The sequence below is a fragment of the Thunnus maccoyii genome, chromosome 19, assembly GCF_910596095.1.
Source record: "Thunnus maccoyii chromosome 19, fThuMac1.1, whole genome shotgun sequence".
NCBI lineage: Eukaryota > Metazoa > Chordata > Actinopteri > Scombriformes > Scombridae > Thunnus > Thunnus maccoyii.
The window spans coordinates 23,545,285-23,573,159 of NC_056551.1; the positions used below are offsets into that span (position 1 = coordinate 23,545,285).

The 27,875-nt window shown below is 38.6% G+C and overlaps 1 protein-coding gene across 1 annotated transcript; it reads left to right on the forward strand.

Annotated features, from left to right (window-relative positions):
• Window positions 1-27,719, forward strand: LOC121885696 (homer protein homolog 1-like). Its single transcript, XM_042395387.1, has 9 exons — window positions 1-1,234; window positions 13,721-13,877; window positions 17,847-17,978; window positions 18,133-18,225; window positions 21,278-21,420; window positions 24,013-24,172; window positions 24,285-24,395; window positions 24,679-24,759; window positions 25,661-27,719. The coding sequence occupies exons 1-9, from the start codon at window positions 1,230-1,232 to the stop codon at window positions 25,847-25,849; spliced, it is 1,071 nt and encodes a 356-aa protein (XP_042251321.1). The 5' UTR covers window positions 1-1,229; the 3' UTR covers window positions 25,850-27,719.
• The last annotated feature ends 156 nt before the right edge of the window (window positions 27,720-27,875 follow it).

Sequence of the window (27,875 nt, forward strand, 5' to 3'; positions counted from 1 at the left end):
TAATGCTCCCACTGAGCAGCGGAGGATGGAGCGGAGCTAATGAATGAGATGAGGGCACCAGCACCAAATATTCACATCACTAAAATCCTGCTTCAATCATAAGTAAAAACGCAGGAAATGTAATTGTTTAGCTTTGACTTTACATATATTATTATTTATTATTATTTTGGTTGCCATCGACGTCGCTGATCTGAAGCTGAGCTGCTGCCTCTGTAATCTTTGGCTGGAGGAGGACGGGACGTGATGGTAAAGCCAGGAGTATGCATCTGTCTTTTCTCCACAAAACATCGGAGATGAAGCCACATCTTGAAGGAAGATGTCTGTCATCGCCGAGCAGCATTAAAGCTGATATTTGCGGCAGTGAAACTCTCTAATGTCACACAAGGTTGACGGAATTTAATGGCACAGCGGACGGCGAGGAAGAGCCAGCGACTGAAAAGTGGGATTTATGGACAGTGTCGGCTTATTGGAAATTGAAGGGTGAATGTCTATGTGTCTCCAGTGTATCTACAGCTGGTCATATATCTATATTTGTGCGGTAAGCAGACACCAGCAGGAGCCAAAAGGAGGAGAGTATTCACAGCGAACGGATGGATAGCTTATTTAGACTCGACTCTGCGCTTTTTAACCGGCGATATAACCCTTTCGTTTGTCTTTTTTGACATTTTTTCTTTCATATTTAAGTATTTAAGTAAGTAAAGTCACTAATTTGAGCTTTATTTGACTAAAAACATCACTCTCCCTCCTTCTCCTGGCCTGAGTTTAGCTCGGTAATCCTCGTTTGTGCGTAACCGACGAGTTTATGTAGCTAACGGCTGTAGCGCGAGCGCTGCTGTGCCGTGCTGTGCTGTGCGCGCGTGTGAGTGTGTGTGTGAGTGAGTGAGTGTGCGTGTGTTGTCGGTCATCATGCGTGCACCGACACGTTTGCTCGGATGAAACCAACACCCTACCACAATGTACCCAAAGACACAACAACAACAACAACAAAAACATCAACAAGAAGAAGAAGAAGGAGCCATGTCGGAGTGAGAACAGCCACCGTGGCTCCGCCGGCCGTGAAGTCACAACAAGCAGAGCGGGTTTAAGTGCGAGAGAGAGCGGATCAACGGCTGAAGCTAGCTCCGCTCACACACACCGCCCTCCAAAGAGAGAGAGAGAGAGTGTGAGAGAGAGTGAGAGACACCAGAAAGGATCATTTCGACTCAACTTAGCAGCCAAATACAGCAAAAATGGGGTACGTAACTTTCCTTGCAGTTGAGTGAAATGTCAAGCGGTTATTCTCACCCTCAAATGTTCAGGGTATGTCTGTCTTGTCTGTGTGTTTCTTCTTCTTTGTGTGTGTGTGTGTTTGTGTGAAGATTTCAGCAGCAGGGTACCAAAGCTGAGTCCCAAGTCTTAGCAAACACAGCTAGCAAGCCACCCATGGCTAACTGTATGAAGTAGGCATTTAAAGGATGAGTGCACAATTGTTCAAGTCTGTCTTAAAGAACAACAGTCAGGCGCCCAAGGGGACTAAATCCACAAGTCTGTGCACAAAAAAAATGCATTTAAAAGTTTATCTGAAGCTAATATGAAGCTTCAGCCGTCCAAATGGGTCAATTCAAGTAGATATCTTTCAGTGTTACAGTCTTTTTAGTGCCAAAGTCCCTCTTTTTTGTTACTTTCACCACAACTCAAAAGGGAAACACTGTATGAGGAAGCACAAAGAGGGAATTTGATGCTAAAAAGACTGTAAATGAGCTGATATGAATAAGTCCGACTGCTGAAGCCTCATATAAGCTTCAGATAAACTTTTAAATGTGTTTTTGCACAAAATGATAGTGTCGACACTGTGGCTTTTGGCCCCCATCAAAGCACATTTGATTAATTGATAGGTAAATATCCCAAAGGGACATTAAAATGTCACAGCAGCCACCCGACATAAATCAAATTACAACAAATGCAGTTAAAGCCTAAATTATATACTCAAATATATAATATGGAAACATTATGACTACCACAGATGTGATAGATAATGCAATAAAATATAAGTCCAGGTGAGCAGTCTGTCCTCGCTGTGAGAGGAGGAGTCCCCCTCTCCTCTCCCGACGCAGAGGAGAGTCATTGTACAGTCTGATGGAAGTTGGCAGGAATGACTTCCTGTTACGTTCTTTGTCTTTGTCAGGAGAGATTACAGCGAGGAAAACCTCTTTCAGAGTTCATATGGGCACCTGACTGTTGTTTTTAAGTCAGACTTGGAAAAACTGTGAACCCGTCCTTTAAACTCCTGTCACATTGTCACCTTGGCAGCATGCGAAAATACTCGAGAAAACGTCGTAGCAAAGTGCACCAGAGATACAACACTAAACCTACTACTGATAGCGGTAGCTGTCATCATACCCACTCACAGCCTCCAGTCCACACACTGACATTTTTGATTAGAGTTGCCAAAAGATTAGGCTGTAATGAAGTAGGCTACTGTTCTGAATTGATGACAGAGAGCAGGTCAAGTATCATAGCTCACAAAGCGGTGTATATTTAGGTACGCTGTGATTATAAGGCTGGTTGGGGAGCTAAGACACATGCATGATTGTTTCTCTGTCTGTTTCATTAGAAGAGTATTTATTTTGTGCTGCCAAACGGAAAGAGACACCCCCTTTAAATCACCATAAGACTATAATGATCACTGCTGCACTTGGCTCTTGTAACGCATGTAGCTTGAACCTGCAGATGTATGGTGATTCTCCTGATCAAGAGCGACCTAGTTCTTACTCCAGATGAAAGCAGATGATGTAGCATGTGATTGGTTTGTTGTCATATTGTGGATGGAGAGGGTGGGAAGGGGGGTAGGGGGTGAACTGCTTACCTCCTCATACAGAGCACATCCTCTGTAATTCTCAAGGCCAATGCTTATAATCCAGGCAACAATCAATCCATCAGACACAGATAAAGAGAGCATGTCCTATGTGTGCACTTACTCCTTAATTAGCAAGTCTGTGTTGACTGTTCCAACACGCACTGGAGCTTCTGTTCGTGTATAATAGATGATTGTAAACTAGCTGTCCTACGGAAACTTGGCACTCGGAATAAAACAGTGTCCAGGATTAAACATTGGCAATGTTTTCTACTTTCCTTGTCAGGCTAGTAGTCACTTTCCACCAGCATGTTTTTACTGGACATCAAATGTCTTGTTTTGTTCGAACCAACAGTCCAAAACCCAAAGAGATTCAGTTTACAGTGAAGTAAAACAAAGAAAGGCAGCAAATCCTCACATTGGGGAAGATGTAACCAAAGAACTTTTGGCATTTTTGACTTATTTTGCAATCAAAATAGTCACAGATTAATTTTCTGGCTCTATTAGTGAGCACATTACATGCAGTAGTGAGATAATACAGCCTATATGAAAAGTTTTATTGACACATGTAATGTTTAAACCACATAACTGTAAGAGAAGAGATAATTTACAGAAAATTTAGTGTGTAAGTTAGATATTTCTGATATGTTGCAGATCCTCACTGCATTCTTATCTTAGACAGTAGGTTAATTTAGCGCATAATTGCTTTGCCAAGGCTAATTTTTTCAAGTTCACTGAAGCTTTTTTGCTATAATTTTTGCCCTTATTCGATAGCAACAATAGAGAAATGGCAAGAAAAAAGAGGAGAAATCGGGGATATTGTAAGCACTGTATGTGGTTGGTGTCTTAAACGCCCCTAGGCCACTGGCGGCAACGATTACTCCATCAGTCAACCGCTAAAAAATTAATAGGCAACTATTTTCATAATCGGTTACCCGTTTCAGTCATCTTCAAGCAAAAGTGCCAAAAACTCTCTGATTTCAGCTTCTCAAATGTGAGGATTTGCTGCTTTCTTTGGTCGTATATGACAGTAATTTGGATTAGAAAAAATAAGGTATTTTAAGATGGCACTATAAGGTCTGAGAACCTGTGAAGGATATGTTTTGCTATTTGAGCTTTTATAGACAAAAACAAGAAGAGAAGAACAGAGAACATAATAGGTAGAATAATTGATAATGAATAAAATCATTAGTTGCAGCCCTAATTAAAAATATCAAATTTATTTAATTATCATTCTAAACAGATCCATGAGGATATGACAGAATGAGATATTGTTCCTCACAGGACCAGGTAATAAACAAACAAAAAAAACATGACACAAAAACATAAAACATCTAAAGTGTGTAGTTTTTAAATATAAGTGCAGTTAAAGTGACCTGAGTCAACTAAAAAAAAGTGCAAATGTGAGGTTCAGGTGCTTTTAGCCGACGTCTCACTATATTTGTCTTTTTGTGATTTCTCTTTCACGTCCTTTATTGATCTTATTACATAAGGACATACTTTTCTTTTGACTTTTTTTACATCCTGACAAACTTGAGGACAGTGAGAAAAAAAGCTTTGAGAAATTGTATGAAGTGTCGCTGAGATCAAACAAACATCTTTGCATAAAATAAACACACTGGCAGCTCTGAAAGCTCTGAGCCTTGCGTGTGACATATGGGGTGTTTTAAACAGGACGCTCTGCTTTGCCAAAACCCCGCTGCCTCCTTCTGCGAGTGGGTTAACCGATACGATAGGGACACTGGGAGCGGATTGGGCTGCGAGAGCATGTGGGAAGCGTAGGGAGAGAGAGAGAGAGAGAGAGAGAGATGGAGTTGGAGGATGTTCACAGCTCATGACCGGCCCTGAGTCACATGGCTGTTGCCATGACGACGCAGCAGCGGCTAAGTTAGTAATGCAGGGTTATTTTTCCTGTGCCTAGCAAGCACAGACTGCAACCGTCAGTGCTCTGACACAGCGGGGTGTTATTAGGGCACTGTGGAGTTTTTTTTAATCTTTTTGTAGTCTGATTAATTTTTACTATTTATAATGGCAATTTGAATTAATACGGCCTTTAATTCTTCTTTTAGGAGGGGTGTGAAGGAGAAAACGATGATAGTGAGGAGGAAATACTAGGTGGAAAAAATAAAAATGTAAAATAAAATCTATATATATAAACAAGAACTTGAAATTAAGGTAGGAAAAACAAAAGCTGCATAAGAGCAGGCTCATAAAAGATGATATTAAACTCTGAATGGCTTGGGGCCCTTATAGTAAAGTCACAGTCATATCAAATCTTGAGAGTAGACATTTTATGATAAAATTGTGATTTTACTTTGCCCGAACGACAGTCTGGAGCCAATAAACTGTCTGTCTGTGCTGTATGTTAGTAGCAAGTACTAATATCATCCAAAAATCCAGTTATTCATGTGTTTTTTTTCATTAGTTTTCCCAGAAATGCCCACAAACAGGACTCTAAATGAATGCAATCCCATGAACTAATACACAAATTCTCCTAAAGCCAGAGTCTAAGTTGATCTGAGGATAAATGTGGGCTGCCTCAACAAAACTCAATATCCTGGTTGACTGATTTACAAAAGTAGCGCGTCCTGATAAAGAACGTGCTGTATGTAGTTAGAAGCGAACTTGAACAATTTACCTTTCAGTCACAGACAGTCCGTGTCTTTGTTTGTGTGTGTCTGTGTGTCTTCTGTTTTCATGAATGTTTCTGCTCGTTGTAAGTGGGGAACTGCTGATTTGATAACATCTGCGGTCAGATTCCTCTGTCAAAGCACTTGTCATTGAGACTTGAATGCCACAGTACGTTTCATTGTGAAAAGGGATTATGGGCCAACAATCGCCACACAGTCTCATAGAGACACACACACCAGCGGGGCAGATTTTGATCCAGGCCATGCTGTCAGACTAATGACACCCTGAAACATAAAATGACTCTCTAAAATTTGGTCGGGGCACCCACTTCAACACCCTTACAAGTCATGGGTAATGGAAACCTTGACATCCAGTCAAATTAAAGTCTTAAATCTAGGCAAACCTTAGATTATGATTCCTTTTCTTCATTTGAAACAATGCAATATCAGTATTTTGTCTCTACTAAAACCAATAAAACAGAATATTTCCGAATTTTGTGATTAGTTTCCAAGTTCATTTTCAGCTTTTTAATGTTTCTCTGGTCTCTTGGTTTTAACACAGTTAAAATATTGGTCTTCTAGGATCCTCATAATTAAAAAATATTACAAGCAAATATGGTTTGAATTAAAATTAAGCTCCCAAAGTTACCATTCCACTAAGCAATCAGCTGATAAAACACAGAAAACCATTCACTCAGTTTCTTTTCAAACACTTTTCCTATCTTACAAGAGCCGATGTTCGCCGGCCTGCTTGTACTGAATCTTCAGTTGGTCACTGTCGCTCTGCAAACAGCTGGGCATCTTAACACTGACTGAAAAAAATATTCATAAACCAAATATCTAGTCTTTTTAAATACATGTGGCTATCTCTGATATCTCAATTTCTGATCCGACTTGACTATGCAGTGCTTAAAGGTGTGAACTAAGCTATCTTACTTCATCACCTGTTGTAGAAAACCCTAAAACTTTTACTCATATTTTTTCATAAGTGACAAGTGCATTAGTTGTGAAGCTGAAAGTCGGGGTAGGGCTACGTGTCGTTCACATGGCAGCTCACAACCCCAAAAAAGTTTAGAAATATTCTCTTTATCAACAAAAAGCAGAAGTAATCTCAGAGATGCTAATGGCTATAAGCAGGTAACTTAATGTGTTTGCTGGCGACGTCAGATGTTGCTCGTCATCCGTTATTTAGTTTAACATTATTTTAAACAATTTTTTACTCAATCAGCAACTCTGTTTTATTTAGATTTGGGAAAGTTTACACTCAATAAATCCCAGCCAAACTCGTTGCCAAAGATACAATTTAATTTGCCAAAACACATTGATCAGTCCTCATCATAAAGCATTTTCTCTTGAAACGTTAAAAAAGTGAAACATGCTGTTTGAGAATACAAACAATAAAGCAAATTTCTAACCTCTGTCTTGATTGTCCAAGTATGTAAGCTAACCAGGCAAACAGTCTTGTACTTTACTGCTACACAGATGTTATACTAGAACTAATTTGCTCTATGCTGCAATGAAAGAACAGTGCTGTTTGCTTATTTACATGTCTTCTATATGAATCAACAATTGGTGAGAATGCTAACTTTTTGTCCGGGAAATGTTAGCGTTAGCCTCAGTTTTTCAGCGCGATATTATGTATGTAACCATCAAATGCATATTTTAAAATCTCTTAAACAGGGTTCTTGTTTTAAAACGAGTCCACAGGGAAACGTTAAAAAGTCAGTGAGAGATGGTGCTTTCAGCCGACTCATGTAGCTAACGTTAGCTTAATTAGTTAGCTTTAGTTAGTTAGCTCGCTACAGTTGATTAAATCCGCTACTGAAGTTTCAGCCGACAAAACTTGCCGTCGTTGGCTCGACATGCATGTTTTTTTTTCTTATTTTCTTTCATATTTTAAAATGAGTCCACTGGAAATAATAAAAAATCAGTCTGAGACTTTGTCATCAACCAACTCATGGAGTTAACGTTAGTTTAAAGGTATAATGTGTAAGAATTGGACAGAATTTTAGTTTAAAACATTCCCATATTAACTAAAATTATCAACAGAATGTGAAGAAATACCAGTTTTGACATTATGTCAAAAACCTGTAAGTATTGATATCCACTGAAGTTAGCATGCTAACCAGCTAGCTTCGACCTGTACTGTCTCGTAATACCACTTTGTACCTCAGGGGTGATTGTGAGTCACTGTAGCGTCCAGTCTGCCCGCAGTCCAACATGAGAGGAAGAAGAAGTAGCTGCCCTGAGCCAGCGGCAGTAGTGGTGGAGCCAGGCTGAATGCTGTTGAAATTTTCCCTGTAGGACTGTTAATATGTCACTTCATTAAGTTTTAATATTTTTTCAGGTGGAAAAGTAACCATGTAGACTCCCAGTATGTGGTCAGTTTATGATGTTGAAATATCATATTAATAAATTAGGTCTCTACTGGATTACTGTGTTGTAAAATGGCAGCAATTAATGAAAAAAATGACGGTGTGTGGCAGAAAAAGTGCTGTTTTACTATTAGTGAGTTCTGTGACATTTTTTGATTTACACCTACCCTCGAGGCATGTGTGTAAATATTTAGTTGTCACTTAGAGTTATGTTGTAACTCGTCTCTGTGGTGCAACCGCTTTCTGATCTTTGCAGCTCGTTTGTAATTTACCGCTGGCTCTAATGTCTCCGTAGCATTTTGATATCTTGACAACACCATAGCGCAGATTCATTGTAAACAGTAAGCTTTACACTCCATTCTGTGAGTGATAATAGAGGGGGTGTGTGAAATGCTATCTCCTATTTGTTTGGATCAGGTGGCCAATTCTTACACATTAAGCCTTTAATTAGTTAGCTCCCTACAGCTGATAAAAGTTATTGGCTAGAAAGGAGAAGCCAGCTTTTCTCCACCTGCGTCTGAAATGAAGGATCTGTTATTTCAAAACAAGAATTTCAAGTTGCATATGTGCCACTGTTATCATTGTAAACTGTGTATGTGATGTTGGTAGCAACGGTAACTTAGCAGACAAGTAAATTTATCTGCTGGTTTTACATGATAGCTCATCCTGAACATGTCCTGATAGATAACAGGGCAGGGTTGCTGTAAGCAAATTATGTCAGAGGAAGTAAAATGTCTTCATGATGATCACTGACTCACACGAAACCTCCACAGCAAAGACAAATGTAGTTAATGCACATACAGAACTTACATCTCATCTCCTTTTCTTGGTATCTATTTGCTCACCAACGTACTGTACTACATATTTAACATACTGTACATATAAATATATATTTAGTACAGTATATTCACACCATCTCCTACTGGTGACCTGCCAGCCTGTGTGAGCTGGTGTGAATCCCACACCCTCACGTTACCACTATCTCTCTGATTAACTGTGTCTATCTTTAAATAACATCTGCCGAGTCTCCGCTCTGCTGACTTAATTAACACACTGAGACATGATGAGAGCTTCCCAGAGAGGAGAACAATCAGTCTGTCCCAGAGGAGACCCGGGACACTCCCCAACCAGCCAAGCAATCTAATCTTTTTTTCCCTGGAAGCCTGGCAGATAGACATCTTAGGACCAAATCTACATTAAATGCGCCCAGCGTCGAGATAAAAAGATGGGTTTTAGTGTGGTGAGAATAGATTCATGTTGATGTTTCTTTTTTTGGTGGATGGTTGGTTGAGAAACTCAGATTTTTAAGCACATTTTTATGTTGTTTAGTCAACCAAATCCAACCAGGAGATTATACTGTTAGCTAAACACAGATTTAGGAGCCATAATAAAATGTTTTTGTCTGTCTTTAGTGGCTTATTGACTGTCCTAAATGTGGCATGACTGTAGCCGCCAGCCCTCTCAGGATCAGGCGTTGGCCCTTGTGTTTATTTTTGTCTGGTAGTCCAGGGTGACGAAGGTGTGTGAAAGAGGATCTTAGTTCTCCGTGACTCAACATAACAGTAGCTGGAAGTGATTGCGCTTTGCATTTTGCATAGACGTTTTGCATTTTGATACCTGTCTCAGATACGGGTATAGACGTCATTATCTGCATTACTTTGTTTCTCTTAGCCACGCAATTGGAGTGGCTCCAGGGACCGCAACGTCTGCTTGGTTTAGTCTGAAATGGCTCAACAATTAATGGTTTCATTTGCATGACATTTGGACATTCATGGTTCCCGTCCTAGTGACTTTGGTGATCCCGTGACTTGTTCTCTAGCACCACCATGAGGTTGACATTTTTGGTTTTTGGTGAAATTTCAACACAACTATTGGATGCGTTGTCATAAAATTTTGTGCAGACGTTCATGGTGCCCACAGAATGAACTCTAAAGACTTATCTTGTGCTGCTTATCCAGGTTTTCACTTATCTCAACAATCTACTCCACGGTTTGAAGCAAAATGTTGTACAGAAATTCATGGTTTCCTACAGACTTTTGATGATCCCCTCCCTACTCTCTGTTCCTCTTTCCTCCACATTTGTGGTTTTGAGTGAAATTTCTCAACAAATATCGGATGGATTGCCATGAAATTTGGTTCAGACATTCATGTCCTTTGCAGGATGAATTGTATTTTTTTTTTTTTTGATCCTTTATCTTTTCATGTAACGTCACCAGCAGCTCAAAATTTTCATTTTTCCAACTGGTTTATGACCAAATACCTACAAAATTAATGACATTCCCAATATTCCATCTGTACTTTGTGTTTAGTGCTAATTAGCAAATGCTAACATGCTAAACTAAGATTGTGAACATATACACATTATATCTACAAAACTCTTGCTCACATAAGAACATTTTGTATAATAGCGCATAAATGTAATTTCATGGTAACATTTTAGGGTAATAGACTTTTCTAAAACATTATTGAAGTCTAGTCGTTGCTTGAATTGTCTTCTTTCAACCCCAGCTTTCATATTACGATCAGATGCTTATTATTTACTTGTTTATTTTATCCGTCTATCCAGATATGACACCTGGAAAAGGGTTTGTTATAAATAATAATGAAACGTACATAAGCTTGAAATCATGAGCTACTGAATATAAACAGATACATTCATTTTGGATATTTTTCTTTGAATTATTAACATTTAATGGGTGTTTATATGTGGAAAAATCTTTATATTATTCTCTTTATTTAGTTTTAAAATGATAAAACACACTGGATCTTCCTGCTTGTCAGTTAAATATGCCATTAATACTGAAATTACATACAATAGAAAATAAGACAACAATTGGTCCTTTTTTTTTGTTTTCAGCTTTAAATGTAGTTGTTAGATGAGAAAGTTGCAGCATAATCTGTGTGGATTTTTGTACTGACAGTAGTACAGCAAAGGTGACTTGTTCAAGCATCAGTCTACGCTTTAATATTCTGGAGGAAATTGACAGTTGGGTCATTTCCAAGCAGAGTCTTTACATATCCAGGCAAAAAAATCTCGATTTCCGTGAAACAGTTATAGCTTGTTTTGCTTTTAATCCAAGACCTTGATAGCTTTTGAGCTATAGCGATGTCTGGAAGCCGTCCCGAGACCGCTGATCCCTGTATGTTGGCACAGGTGCTTCCAGGTCACCTTTAGCATAGTTGCCTCACTTCACTGCGTCCTATGTCAGTGTACACCCTGCTGGTCACGTCTGGCCAACACACACACACACTCGCACAGACGAGGCCTCAAATGTGACATCCTGCTGTTTTCAAGCCAAATCATCAGAGCATGTCACTTTCATCTACGGGTGTGAAAGACAAACGGCGTTCAATATGAAATGAGCAGCACGCCGGCTCTTTCCACAACATCGATCAATCAATCGATCTGTTGGGGTTTTTTTTTTTTTTAATGAGTCTCATCCTGGCTTTGTCATGCAAGTTGCTGCACCGGCATGAAGAGAGTCATTTAGAGCGCAGGCTTGTGACTTGTTACGACCTCTGCAACCTTCGCCGCCGACGTATTCTGGCTCGGTGTTGTCAGCTCAGCCGCCGAGCTGATTGCTGTCCACGTCTGTGTGGGCTCCGCTGCCGCATTGTTCAGCCTTGTTATTTTTAAAAGTAGGAGCAAATTAGCATATCTGCCCTTTCTTTTAGCTGCTTTTAAAAAGAAAAAAAAAACCATAATTCCTGCCTGATTTCATCTTAACCGCCTACACATGAGGGAAGTTTCTAGAAAGACGCCCCCCCCGTCCCTCCCTCCATCTCCGTCTCTGTCTGTCTCTTTCTTTTCCTGGTTGCATTCTGCATTTATTTTTCAAGAGTTTTTAACTTTTTACAGCTTTTCTGTTTCATTTCCTCACCAACTTCAACACCAACACTTGAGTATTTTAATTTAGTTCGCCTAACGTAGCATTATGATCGTTTGTATGACATTATTTTGTCAAGCTTTTATTTTGAACATAAATCATTTGTAATGACTCTGCCTCTGCAAGGGTTCATTAACTCCAAATGAAACGATGTGATCAAGGAATTATGGTTAATTTGTGTTTTGGGACATTACAGAAACAATATTATAAAGCAAAATTTAATATTTGCAGATTGATTTGATTTTTGCAACAGCTTAAAATGCTTTCTGAGTTGTTTTTTTTGATGCGAAGAGAATTTAATATGTTTACTCCATCTGGCTTTGCGTGCCACTTAATAACAGGAGTTGTGAAGAGAGGGATTGTGCATGTTCAACACTTGTATGTGTGCCTTTTGTACATTAACACATTTTTCTCAGCTGGGGTTTTTTTTTTTTTTCCCCTCGTCCAGTTACTGCAAGTGCAGCAACACAGCAGGCCGGTGAATAATGGATGTGCTGAGATCTGTGAAATTGTGTTTCTCGCCTTCCTGTGATTCATCACGTTCCCTCAATACTTCCGCTTCCTTACATATTATTAGTTATATGAGGAGTTTTATCCACACATTTGCTTTTGTGTCCTTTTGTTTTGTTTTTTTGGTGTAAATCTGTATCTGTTTAAACACAACCTTTTGCTGAATTGTCTACGGTGGCGGCAATTATGACTAAAGTGTTTGACACAGTGCTGCAAAAATTAGTCAATTATTCGTTTAGTCAACAGCAAATTAATCGGCAACTATTTTGATAATTGTTTGTTAATCGTTTTGAGTAAGTTTTAAAGAAAATAAATAGTAAAATTCTCTTGTTCCAGCTTCTTAGATGTGAATATTTTCTGGTTTCTGTGACAGTAAACTGAATATCTTTGGGTTGTGGACTGTCGGTTGGGAAAAAAGAAGACATTTTCACCATTTTCTGACCTTTTATAGACCAGACGACCAATCAATTAATCAAGAAAGTGATGAACAGATTAATTGATAATGAAAATAATCATTAGTTTCAGCCTTAGTTTGATTTAAGTACATTTACTCAAGTTCTGTACTTGAGTACAATTTTGAGGTACTTGTCCTTTACTTTATATTTCTACTCTAATACAAGTAGAACATTGTATTTGCTTCAAGCTGTTTAAACTTTATTTAATCAGGCAGCCACATTGAGGTTGAGATCTCCTTTTCAAGAGAGACCTGAGAACGAGAAACAGACAAAATAAAATACAAATAAATAAAGTGCAGTGAATTGTCAGAGATTTGTGACCCTTCACAAAAAAAGCAATGTCTGGTTGGGAAACTTCGTCATGTTTCTGATGTCTATTAGTTGTTGGCACTTCCACCAAAGAGAGATTTCCCCTCTAGACGAGATGGTTTTATTTGAATAACAGTCTGAGATCCAAAGAGGTAAAACTTTTCAATATTTCACCAAAAACAAAAGCAAATGTCAGAGAAAAGTCTCCAAAAACTGGAAACAGATTTGTGCAGCAGAACTTTGTCTTTTCTTCTTTCCTGGAGTTCTCTTGTGACCCTTTGGAGGGGCCCGACCCCTAAGTTGGGAACCACTGGACTAAATTACCAAACTGTATATAAAGTACACATTATTGTATCAGTATTAACAATCTAAATATGTAATATATAATGGGTTATCAGTCACAGGGGCCATTATTCTGCATACTGAGTACTTTTACTTTTGATACTTTAAGTCCATTTTGTAGATAATACTTCTGTATTTTTACTTAAGTGGGTTTTATTTGCACTTTTACATAAGTAAAGGATCTGAGTACTTCTTCCACTACTGACACACACAAAAACTGTCTGTTGTTTTATCTTTATTGGTGTAACTAAACCCTGTTTTTCTCCCTCACAAGCCAGCGTTTAGTTACACACGGTGCATTTAAGGCCTTTAACCAGACACTGATCGCTCCGTCTCTCCCTCCTTCCCTCTCTCTCTCTCTCTCTCTCTCTGTGTGCAGTGAGCAGCCCATCTTCAGTACGCGGGCCCACGTCTTCCAGATCGACCCAAACACAAAGAAGAACTGGGTTCCCACAAGTAAACACGCTGTCACAGTCTCCTACTTCTACGACAGTACCAGGAATGTATATCGAATCATCAGTCTGGATGGATCCAAGGTGTGTGTGAGGGAAGCACTCAGTACGGTGTTTGTGTCTGTTGGTTGTTTCTTATGTTTATGTAATATATTATAAAACACAACATATCAGACTTTGTCAGAAATAGAACAAACGATAAAGTCCTGGACTTATTTCCATCGTTGTCCCGGGTCTGTCAACCATTTAACAAGATAGATAGTTGTTTATTGTCTGACATGAATATTACAAAATAAGCACTAAATGTAGATAATTGAATCCTGAGAACAAACAGTCAATAAATGTTTTTAGGAAGTAGCCAAGATTGAAGACAAAAAATGTGACGTTTCCTTAATGAAGCACCAGAAAAGACTCAGTCCAGCTTTCAGCTTTAACTGCAGCTCGTGCAGGATTATAGTTTTACAATAATCAATATGTTAAATCAGACTAATCGTACATTTGCCATATTTTAATCACAAAAAACCCTGCAGAATGAGAATGACTTTCACACAACTAAATTAGGAAGATGTGCTGATAAATATCAATTTCTTCAAGATATTGTTTTGCATTTTGCCTCATAATGTCTTGATAGAATCTTAATATTGTTTCTTCATTTTAAAAGCTGCATTGCTGCTAAATGATAATATTTTTACTGTTTTGTCTGAGTGAAAAGAAGAATAAATAACTTCTTGACCTTCTCACTAATGATTTGTTTTTCTCAGACACCCGATAATCCACCAGTAGTTTTAAATTTAAATTATAGAAAGGCAACTGTGATCATCCCAAAAAACATCCAAAAAATAATCTCCTCTTGATTATTATTATGTTTATTATGATGATTACTATTACTGTAATTTTGGGCGTCCCTGCTTCCAGAAGTAAAAATCCCATTAATTTTTATAGATATAAATATAATGTTTGTGACAGTTTGAGCATCTCTTCAGCATGAAACTCTCCTGTTTAAATCATCAGTACAGAAGATGAACAACAGCAGTAGAAACTGTCTGGTTGTTTGATCAATAGACGAAGGTAAAAGCCTGTGTACTTCAACATTTTGAGGTAGAAGTTAACTGCAATTCCCAAGGTGCATTTCGGCAAGAAACATTCAATGACTGAGCTTAAAGTTCTGTTATATGTGCAGCTGACGGTGAGTGGAAGCTAAAAATTACAATGTTGAGGAAACTGAAAACATCATCTGAGGATTAAATCAATTCACTTTTAAAGTTTGGGTCAGTTGTGGATGAATTCAGCAGATATGGCGCTTCGTTCTCAACTGCAACAACGAGGCTTTTTGAGTTTACTACTGCTGCCTCTGACTGGTCATAGCAACAGCAGTCGTGGCTCATGGGTATTGTAGTGTGAAATGAAATATGGATACAGTACAGTATCTGGTGTTCACTGATATTGAGGATATTGATTAAAGATGCCATCCAGACATGTTTTAAGACATTATTATTATTATTATCTGACATGTTTTTCCACAAAAAATGTCCAGTTAACATGTTAAAAAAAAACCTTAAAATGGCATCTTCTCACTACCTCATTAAAAATCCAGAATCTATGAATATCCTCCCTCACTGAAGAGTCTGTCCTCAGTGTTTGTGCACTTGCGTAAGTTGAATAACGGCCTCTCGATTGGCTCCAGACAGAGTTGTGATGTCACAAATCATGCTCGTAGGTCACGTACCCTTGAACTGTGATTTCTGGTGAGCGCAGAGAAACTTCCCACTTCCAGCAGATTAATGTGAAAACAGTCTTCTGGTGTCAAACTCTGAACATACATCATTCTGCGCAGAGAAGCTCAAACATCCAACCGAAGGAACAGAAAGAAAAACATATTTTTGAATGGAGGTGGAAAAATCTGAAATGGGAATAAAGAATCGGGAGGAAGGGGGGAAAACACAGGAACCAGCAGCTCCTCCCAGTTAAATAAAGTTTTATCTTATGAAAAAAAATAATTAAAAACATTTGTATCTTTGTTGTAGTTAATAAACAAGCAGCTTGTGTAACTTGTTTGCTTCAGCCTGGCGTCTGTGTGCTGGAGCAGTGAAGGGGCGGTCGGGCCTGTCATATCTATGTGGCAGTGATTATTTTAGTCTTGAGAGAGGTGCAGAGGTGGAGTTAACATACTTATGTAAGAGCCTCTCTGGGTGACTGCTGCCGTTGTTGAACCAGCAAGTTAGCTGCGTTCTGCTGGAAATAGCAGAGATCTGGTGGGCTGGTGCTCGAGGACGTTATTATCCAGACAACAATAAGACTTCTCAGCAGAGAGAAAGAAAAACACACAGTGACAGATGCCACACAGTGTCAAATATGTCTGGTTATGTTGCTTTCACAATTCTAAAAGTACACAAACTTTTGAAACGTTTCTTACAATTAAAGTACGTTATATGACCAAGGATCTGCTGAAACAACATCATGAGGAAAACATGAGTGTTTGACAGTTGTTCAGTGTTTTCTGCAGGTTAAAAACATGTTTTTGTTAGTTGACTCTTGGAGCATTGACTTCAAAAACAATGTCCAGTATTAGTAATTTTACAGCCATGATAGCGGTGTAGCATCTGTCAGTCCACCAGTTTATTCCAGACTACAGTTTCTCAACATGCCATGAAATTTGGTGCAGACACACACACACATGACTTGATGTGGCTGAAGTCTCTTAGTCTTGCTTTTAGTCTATACTGACAGTTTGGTAATACATTTCCAACATTTTCAAGTTGTTTCTTTGTGAGAAAATGTTGTTTTTACTACTGTTGAGACAGTGAAATACAACTTAATCCAGTTCAAGTAACAGATCTGTTAGTTTGAATGCTGACATCCAAACACTACACAGTTGTTTATAATATACAACTCAAACATGAGGTGGCTGATGGTGGATGGACCTGATCTGTGGGATCTGTTTTCTTCCTGTCTATGTATGTTTCTTATTTATTTATTATATGTATGGTGTGCTTGTTTCATAATATTTGTAAATTAATAAAATTGTGTGGGAGGGGAGGGGGAAAAAAAGTTCTCACAGCAGCACTCATTGTATCTTTAATCGTTACTACAAGGTAAACAGTAAAAATTCACATTACAAAGTAACCTTGCAAGTATTTGATTGACCGAGCACCAGTACCAGCACCTTACTGGATGACGTGGCGCCGCGTTCTGGCAAAGGTTGATCAAAGTTCTGCTTTTTTTCCCAAAGATTATAAAAGAAGTTGCAGCGTACAGAACTTGTTTTGAGGTTGTGAGTAAATTTATGTGCAAATTTCCTTTCAGCTTTCTCTGATTTTCTGTGTGATAACATGCAAAAGATTTATCTGAGCTGCTGACGTGTCAAAATAATTTTAAGGTATTTGATGAAACAATCTCAACTCAATGTCCATTTACTCGCTTGCAGCTTTCAACTATGATTTCAGCATCTGTTTCTGAGGAATAAAAGTGAACTATCAAGCTCAACTTTTCAGTTTATGTGGATGAGAAATCCTAGAGATGCTCAGAAACATCTATAGTTTGATGGTACATAAGGAAACTCAGCCTGCTCCAGAAAAGCGAGTAAGTGGACCTCTGGGGCTGTTTCATCAACTACTGTTCCCGAGATCAAGAATCAACTGCACTAAAGGCATCTTTAAAGCAAATTTGAGAGACACCAGCAGCAGCAGTCGATTTTTATTTATTTATTTATTTATTTTTTCTTCAAAACTATAAACTCTCACCCACCATCTGCGCTCGCCTCTCTGTCAGCGCTGCCAGCGAGGCCTCCCACTCTGATCAATAACATCACAGTCAGTTGGACTCACTTTAGAACTCCTTATTGACTGCTTCCTGTTTACCAAACAGTGGGAATACAAACCCACGTTTATACAAGACACACTCACACACACACGCTCGCATCCCCCCCCGGTACCAGCTGATAACAGGCGTCCAGCTGCTCTTTCTCAAAGCCGCCATCACCACGACAAACAACTGTTTCCTTTGAATTTGACATGTTACTGTGCATTCCCCCCCCCCCCCCCCCCCCCCCAACAGGCCATCATCAACAGCACCATCACCCCCAACATGTCCTTCACCAAGACATCGCAGAAGTTTGGCCAGTGGGCCGACAGCCGGGCCAACACCGTCTACGGCCTCGGCTTCTCCTCTGAGAGTCAGCTGGCCAAGGTGAGCGCACACGACGATGACTCCGATAGCGCCGTTGTCTCCAAAAAACAGAAAGTCAAGAGGGAGCAGATGTCGTTACCTTTCCTTGTATCTTTAGGAGCAAGGAAAACAATAACGTAAGTCAACAAAATTCACTTATTTCCTGTTATTTTAGTTTGCAGACAAGTTCGCAGAGTTCAAGGAGGCGGCGCGGTTAGCCAAGGAGAAGTCTCAGGAGAAGATGGAGCTCACCAGCACTCCCTCTCAGGTATGAACACGATTGTCACTGTTGCAGCCTTGTGTAGATTTTACTCTTTGATCTCTCTTTAAAGAAGTGAACGGGACACATGAGCAGCAGGGGGTTGAAATGTCATGACAGCTCATATATGTTGACTTTTTCAGTGTTTAGAAATAAATCGACTTGCTGGGAACCAGTAGCATTACTGTTTAGACGTAAATTTGTATGAAGCAGTCATTCTTGCATTTCCAGAACTTTTTTACTTCATCCCAAACTTTGATAGACGTCTGTCGGCTTTGGCTAACTAACATGACACATTAAATTCGAGTGAGAAATGGCAGCTAATAGCAGTGATAAAAAAAACAACAACTAATGGAGACTGTTAGCTCTTGCAGGAAGTGAGAAATGAGTTGTTTTTACCGCAAACCACCAACAGACAGAACAAGTAAAAAGCACAAACACCCTCCCACACACACAAGTACCATTAACAAACAAAAAAAAACATTTACATTGATGAAGATCCTGTTGTTTAACATCAGAATATACCAGATACCGGAGATATGCCAGATGTATCAGCACAAAACTTCACTCATAAGAAACTGTGTCAACACAGGATTCAATAATTACTGTTAATCAGCTGCAGAAGGTCATAAAAAGAGACTCCAAAAACATGTTTGTGAACCACAAAACCAACTTGATGCATTTTCCATCAGCAACCATCAATCTGCCACTTATATCAGCTGCCAGACTTAATCTCTAACTGATCACTAAAACATTGATCATAGAGCCTCACAAACTTTTACACTTTTCACCTAACAGACGCAGTAAAAGTGTGAGATGTCTTACCTTAAAAAAGGTGTTTCTTCATCACTAGTTTTAACTTTATCAACTTTATTAACTTTATTAAAATCCAGATAGCAACATTTGACTCAAAGCTGAAAGTTTCCTTTTTCTCATATTGAACATTTTCCACCTGTTATTTGCAGTTTCTGGCATGAAAACAAATCCTCACATTGACCTCACTTTGGTCACTACTGAACAAGTAGCTGTCCAACATGTACTTCATGCTAACTTGACCTGTTTTAACTCAATGCTAACATGTTAATAAGGTCGGTAACAAACTCCCTGAGACACCAAAGTACACAGCCAACCTCTAGGAGTCACTCCACATGAGAAATAGATGAGAACTTAATGATATCATGCACCACATCTCCTGTGGCACCAGTTAAAAGTCTGTGTTGCACTCAGCTGCGTGCTCACATTATGTTAAGCTAACACTGTGTGGCTTGTTTGCCTCCTTTGCTCTCCTGAACACTTCCTCCTCAGGGTGGCGCTGTAAAAAGGAATGTGTTATCAGTCAACAAACCTGGTAAAAAGAAGGTAAAAAAAAGAAGCTGGAAACGAATCATTTTCATGACTCCGATGGTCCTTTTTCCCAGTTTTACCCCAGTTAATGATACAACTCCAGTCCCTCAGGTGTCTCCCTACACTGTTGTTTCTCTGGGACTCAGAGAATCAGTTTTGTTGTCTAAACTGTGTGAGCACAACGATGGATTTGACAGATTTTTTCACATATTATCTTATTTTCATTGTTTTGGTATAATAAGCGAGTTCTTGTTTTTGGAGACAACCCTGTCGTCAGTCTTTAACAACCTCGTCTATCATCCTAATGTCATACTAACAACCAGAGGAAACCCCGTCTCCGTGAATTTTCCCACACAATCCTCCAGTTTTCCTTTCATGCTCTCAAAAAGTGACAGTCAGCTGCAATTAGGGAAGTTTGAGCAGTTGCCAGTCGTGAGCGACAACTGTTATTAATAGATAAAGTAAAAATGCTCACAGTTGTCAAAAAAATAAACAGTACAGCGGGAATATTTCTGATCTCCACAAGCATTTAAACATCCGGCTGCTCGGCCACAAAAAGCGTCTTCAAAGCTTTTCACAGTCCGACAAATTCGGCCAAATTGAAAAACAACAAAAAGCAAACATTTCTAAATAGTAAAAAGGATAAATGAATAAATTTATGGATGCATATGTAGAGAAAACATCTTCTCATTTTTAGTGAAGTGTGTCTAATGGGCAGAGTTTAATGAAGTAATTAAATTATTATTGAATTAATTAGTTGGAGCTGTGTTTAGTGCAGGGTAATGATCCAGAGCATCCCTATAAATAACCACACTACAGCAGAACATCCTGTTAATTTTTGAGAGCAAAGAATCATTAACTTCATCATCTTTATTACAGAAGATTTGTTGTTTCTCACAGAAATAATTTTACATTTTGGGAAATATGATTCTTCACATTCTTGCAGAGACTTACATGAGACAATGATACCACTCTCATGTCTTTGTTTTAAATATGAAGCTACGGCCGGTAGCCAGTTAGCATGCTGACGTTAGCATTTAGCTCCAAGTACGGCTGTGCCTGAACATGTTTGTAGACTGTCTCTCTAGTTCTAGTTGACATTTTAGGGCCAAAAAATTAATTGGTTAAATAGAGAAAATACCTGGTAGATTCATCAATAATTAAAATAATAGTTTCAGCCTTATTGATAGTCGTCTCTTCCTCACATCCTTCCCTTAGCAGCCGGTTAGCTTAGCTTAGCTTAAAGAGTGGTAACAGGGGAAAACAGCTAGTCTGGCTCTGTCTAAAGGTTAACAGCTCACTAATTAACACATTATATCTAATTTGTTTAATCTGCACACAAAAAATAAACCAAGAAGTTGTAATTTTGTGAGTTATGAGCAGAACTATTTCATGACAGGAGGAAGTGCAGATTAAATGTGAGATATAACTTGTTAATTGGTGAGCATTTGAGGTGCTAGTGAGCACATTTTGTTTCCTTTGGACAGAGCCAGGCTAGCTGTTTTCCCTTGTTTCAAGTCTTAATGCTAAGCTAAGCTAAGCTAAGCTAAGCTAACCAGCTGCTGGCTGTAGCTTCATATTTAAAACACAGACAAATTTGGTATCAATCTTCTTTTTTAACTCTCGGCAAAAGAGCAAATAAAGATATTCCCAAAAATGTAGAATTATTTCTTAAACAAACATGTTGCTTTTTTTAAAATATATTTTTCTGTTTCAGGAGTCCGCCACAGGTGATGTGCAGTCACCTTTGACCTCAGAGAGCATCAACGGCACAGATGATGAGAGAGTCACACCAGACACACCTCAGCACACCGAAGCCAGAGCAGAGCCTTCCCAGAATGCACTGCCCTTCTCGCACAGGTAGGTCAGAGGTCAAAGCGCTGATAGAAACAAGAAGCCAAGTGTCAAATATCACTAAGTATCGTCTTCCTTTTATCAAAGGTTTCCCTTTAATAAAATAACTTCATTGTTAAGACATCCTGACGGTGTAATCATCACATTGTGAAGTGTAGATGAGCGTTTCCTGTCTGTTAGCGACTCTTAGGATTGAAAGTGAAATTGGCACAGCGCACTACGGAGCGCTGCAGCTCAAGGCGGTCCATTCATTCATTATTAATCTGGTCCCCGGGCCTCTGGACAGCATTAAGGCATTTACATTAAAACACTACACAAGCCTCCTATTAATTATAAACCACTGAATGAGCGCAGATAGTTTTGTGCTTCACGTTGTCTGATCAGAGTCTCCGAGGTGTCGGCTGTACTTGTGGGGATATAAAGCAGTAATGACTCATATTGAGGTCAGCGCAGACACTTAGTTTTTAAAAGTTACAATCATTTATAAATGAAAGTTTAAAATAAGGCTTTTCACACTGCATTTGTTTCTATAACATGATCAGAAATGTCCAACAACACTCCTCCTGTAGGTTATTGGTTTCATTTGAAGTGCTACATTTAATGTATGATGAGGAAGATTATACGTTAACAGAAAATTAATCAACTGCAATTTTGCTTTTTCAGGCAAAAATACCAAATATTTGCTGTTTTTCTCTGTTATTGTAAACTGAATATCTTTGGGTTTTTAACTGTTTATTTGTTTTATTTATTTAACCAGGTGAGTCATAAACCTGACAATAAAACATCAGGCACACAAATAAAACAAAACTAAAACCTTGATAATAACGTTATGAAAGCTAAAATAAGCTAAGAGCAGACAAAGTCACAAAAACAAATAAGACTAAGAATGTAAAATGAGCTAAAAGCAGAAAAAATTAATAAAATTTACCATAAAATTTACAACAACAACATGAAAGCTTTCTTTTCTCATCTCTCTCTGTACATTATTGGACAAATAAAGTAATATAAAGGCGTCAATTTGGGCTTTTTTTGTGTTTATAGACTCATCAATTGATCACAAATTACTCAACTGATGAATTGATAATAGTTAATAAGTGATAATTGCAGCCTAAATGTGTTCACACCAATCACAGCTGATTAACTGGTTTGATTGGTCAGTGACGTCTGAACTGTGACGGCATCAAAAGAAACTCACAACATAAAGTTTCCAGAGTCTTTGATGAGATCTGAAGTGTTGTTAGTTTGGTGTGAGAGAAACGCTCATCACAGGGGGGTCAAAGGTCATGGAACGACTAACATAACATCTGAAAGCAGTTCCTCACACACCATGAAGCAGAGCTGTGTTTACGTAACGTTACACAGAGCTCAACATTTCCCAGCCTGCAGTTTGCTCCAAAGTAAAACCACAGTGAAAAACAGTGAAACTTACAGTCAGATTTCACCCAAACTGTCGGCAGGTTTGTGTTAAAAACTTGTTTATTGACAGATAATCCCGTCACGCTCTCAGAACTAAAAGTTAAAGCTAAAAGCAAAAGTTGATTCATCTATTTTGATTATTTATACATTTTAAAAGTCATTTTTCCAGGGTCAGCAGTGTCGGTCTGTTGTTTTATTCGATGGATTTCATTGACAGTAAAGACTTTTCCTCTAGCGCCTCCGTCAGGTTCATATTTGTTGTTTAGTTCAATGTTTCAGGAACTGTTTGAAGGATTTTCTGTGAAATTTGGCTTCACACATTCATGTTTCCCTTCAAGATGATTTGTAATAACTTCAGTGATCCTTTGACTTTTCATCATCAGGTCATAATTTAAGTTTATTCAATACTTTGGTTTATGATGAAATACGTGCAAAAGTCAAGACTTTCCCATCAGCCTCGGCTGTATTTTGTGTTTAATGCTAATTAGCAAATTTGCAGCGTTAACACCACACACACATTTTTGTTGTTCGGTACAGATTTCTGTTTCCCAAAGACTCGAACACTGTACAATCTTTACTTTTAAAATATCTTTTTTCTTAAATACATGTAGAAATAGTAGGATACCTGACGAAGAGCACATCTGGGCTAGAAACGCTTGTATGTTTTCTAAATGTATCTATTTTAAATATATCTATTTTATTTATATAGCTCAGTATTACAAATCACAAATTTGCCTCAAAGGACAAAATCTATACAGCACACAACATCCAATATCCAAAATCCTTAAACGCTTGATCTTGAAAACTCCCCCTAAAAAAACTTAAACAGGTTAAAAATGGAGGAAACTGCAGGAAGAGCAACGTCTTCCAGGACAAACAGACATGCAGATGTTTCAAGTTTGCAAAATTACAGTACGGAAAAACAAGAGGACAAACTTTTATAGTAAAGAAAAACAATTTTTTTTATAAGGAAGCGTTCAGTAGTGTTGTGATTCCTTGTGAAGCAGTAATCAGCAAATGTTAGCATGATAACAAGCTAAACTTAGCATTAGCATTACCGCTAGCATGGCTGTAGACACTGTATAGGTCAAACAATTAATGGAGAAAATGATCAATAATGAAAATAATCAGTAGTTGCAGCCTTACTAACTGTCATCTTTCCCTCTTCTCACATCCTTCCAGTTCATCCAACATCAATAAGCACTGGGAGGCGGAGCTGGCAGCACTTAAGGGGAACAACGCCAAGCTAACGGCGGCTCTGCTCGAGTCCACAGCCAACGTCAAACAATGGAAACAGCAGCTGGCGGCGTATCAGGAGGAAGCCGAGAGGCTACACAAACGGGTAACAGACGGGATCAATTCAAAGTACATTTTTTCTAACCGTGTCGTGATGACGTTTGATGAATTCCTGTGAATCAAGTCTGAAGGTTTTTGTGTTTGGTTTTATGTTACAGGTGACGGAGCTCGAGTGCGTCAGCGGTCAAACAACAGTGATCAAATCTCAAAAGACGGAGCTCAACCAAACAATAGAGGAGCTGGAGTTGGCTTTGAAAGCTAAAGAGGAAGTACGTTCTGGATGAGCGTCTACTGATTAATTGATTAGTTGTTTGGTCCATAAAATGTCAGAAAACGGTGAAAAATGTTGATCAATGTTTCCTAAAGATCAAGATGACGTCTCTCAAATGAAACAGGAAACAGAATTTTCTTCTTAAAAATGACTCAAAACAATTAATTGATTATCTAAAAGCAACTAATCAATTAATGAACTAATCGTTACAGCTCTAGTCTACTTCGAGCTCTTTATTGCTGATGTGTTTCTCATATTTGCTGTTTGTGTTTTACTTCCAGGAGTTGGAGCAACTCAAAGCCGAGGTTCAGAGTGCCAACGAGTTTCAGTCTCAGAAAGATTCACTTACACAGAAACTACAGGTGAGTTGATTATTTACAGCAACACCTGCAGCTGATCAGGTGTTATTGATTATGTTTATTTTTGTTAATGTGTTGTTACTGAAGCCATGTTCACACTATGTCAGATGGATCAGAAAGATTCTCGTGTTTAAGGACTCGCTAGCAGCTAAATGCTAACCCGTCACTTGATATGAAACATTCTTGTTTCCCATCAGGATCAATTATAATCACTTTGGTGATCGTTTAACTTTTCCTGTCAAAATTTCACTCGGGCAAATAACAAACGACTTTCCCATCAGCTTCAGTTTATTTTGTGTTTGGTGCTAATTATCAAACGTTAGTTGTGTCTTTAACTGTCGAGTCTTTTCTTAGAGTCAAACCTCAGTGTTGAGTTAAGTGTTGAATTCTCCAACAGTTAAAATAAATCAGTATTTCCTGAGTGACGTTTCACCTTTCAGATAAAAAACACTCAAAAATGTGTTTTGTTTATTGTGACTTCAGTTGGATGTTTGAGTTTTTCACTTTCATCTGCTGAAGGAGGAAAGTTTCTCTGAGCTCAACTTAAATCTTTAAGTTTAAGATACATACCAGTATGATTTGTGACATCACAACCAGTTGGGAGCCAGTTGAGTTCCAGTATGCAGCTCAAACCAATGTGATGTGGAAACCTGAAGCCTCCAGTTCACATTTGACCATTTTAACTTGAGGAAAAAGCCATTTAATAAATAATAACAACATGAAATAAACAAACAACAGAAAAATCAATATAATAACATCATTAAAGTCGAGCAGTTAAACTTTATTTATAGATTGTTGGTTTTTCAACCAGAGAAAAGAAATCAGACACAAATAATTGTACTAAACAGATGATTTTTACGTTCTGATCTCTAGTTTAAGAAGCATGTTGTCTTGTTTGTGTCAGGACACGGAGTCGAGGAACCAGACGTTGGAGTCTCAGCTGAGCGAGCTGGAGCAGCGTCTGGAGAGCAGCCAGCAGGAGCGAGAAGCTTTCCGTACCAGTCTGCGCTCACTGCTGGAGCTGCTGGACAGCAAGATCTTCGAGCTGACCGAGCTGCGGGACACGTTGTCCAAGCTCATCGAGGGCAGCTAGAGAGAAGAAAACACAAACACACACACACACGTCTTTTTCACGCCATGGGCCCCCTTTTCACTGCCACCACAACATCACCAACACCACCAACGCCACCGTCACGCCTCGGCGCTGCAGCCAGAGCATCATCCACCGCATGCTGGCACTCAACTTTAACTTGAAGTCTTCTTTTTTTTTTTCTCTCTCTCGACATGTATACGATACGTTTACACACAACTTTATGCATTTAGCGGTACACACACACACACACACACACACACACACACACACACACACACTCTCTCTCTTCGCTACGTCCATATACTCAGATCGCTACACGTTTACAAACCGCCAAGTAAAGAAAGAGGCTTTGCTTGGACCAGGCCTTCCCTCCGCTCCACTCTGGATTCTTCTTGACTCTCTTCAGAGATAAAAATCTCAAATTATTTTTATTTTATTTAAGTTTTTTTTTTTTATCTTCATTCCGTTTGAGGGGATTTTGCTTTTTTTTTTTTTTTTTTTGCTCCTTCAGTCACAAACTTTGCGCTTTTTTTGAGCTTCGCTTTGGTGCATTCTCGCCGTCACCTGAAGCTGGTGATTGTTCGTTTCTTCCTCCTTCCTTCCTTCTTCTTCTTCCTTTTCCTCTTCCTCACTTGTTTATTATTATTATCAAAACATCATCGTCAGCCAAACGAACACTCGGGAGTCACGTGAGACGGACTTTACAGATTTTTTTTTTTTTTTGAACTCTGGAGGGTGACAGTGGATCAAAGAGATGCTCCTCCTCCTCTTCCTCCTTCCTCCCTCCTCTTCCTCCTCCTCCTCCTGTGATTGTAATCCACCGAGGGACTGCCAAAAAAAAAAAAAAACAGCACGGAGAGGACGACTTATATTCTTATACAATATATGAGCAATACAAAAAAAAAAAAAAAAAAAAAAGGGGAGCATCGGAGGGCAGAAACACTTTCCACTCTCACTTTCAGGTAATTTTCTCCTCTCGGATCAGTTGAAGCCGCGTCAGCGTGGCGGGATTTTAATCAACAGTCTTTCTTTCTATACACTTTTTTTAAAAGAATACTTAACTAGTGCACTTGTAAAAAAAAAAATAAAATAAAATGGAGTTTGTGTGTTTGGGTGAATCAGATGATCTTGTTTTTCTTTCCCCTCTTTCTTTTTTTTTCTGTTGCGACTTTTTGAAGTGCAATGATTGATTGAACCCTTTTTTTTTTTTTTTTTTGTTAATTTATTACTGTTACTAGAGACGATTATCATGAAACGTTGTACAAAGCAAAGATCTTTATTTACATCTTGTTTTCACTTAATCTTTTTTTTTTATTGTATGGTACATGGGTGTTTTGTTGTTTTTTTGTTGTTTTTTTTTGGAAAAACTGGCAATATTTTTGAACTATTTATCAACAGGAAGTGAAAGTTTAGCAGGTTGGATTTGCAGAGAATCTTTTTTTTTTTTTTTTCTTTTGCCAAATATGTTTTCCTGTACAGATCTGAATTCTTGCTGATGTTGCCTGGTACGGAGATGCATCAACGGTAGCTAACTGCGGTACTTTACTTTGTGGGATTTACTATTGCCAAAAATTCAAGCGACGTCGGAGGAACACGGAAGACGGTTTGTACACCTGAAGAACACTATTTAAGGGCTTGTTGTTGTTGTTGTTGTTGTTGTTGGTTCGGGTACATTCGGGAGACTTGAATGACTTTATCATGTTGGAGAATAAAAAAAGAAGAAAAAGATGATGATGATGATGATGATGAGTATGACCAGCTTGAAAGGGAATAACATTTGAATAAGAGAATTTTAAATGTTGATTATACCACATGCTTAAAAACACAAATTGTAATTTTGAGTTTATAGTAAAACAAAACCAAATGAAAATCAACGAGGTCGTGTCGTTATTTCACAATCTGGTTTCAACAAGTACATTTACTTCAAGTACAGTTTTGAGGTACTTGTACTTCTATTTTCTGCTACTTTATACTTCCACTCCACTACATTTCAGAGGGAAATATTGTACTTTCTACTCCACTACAT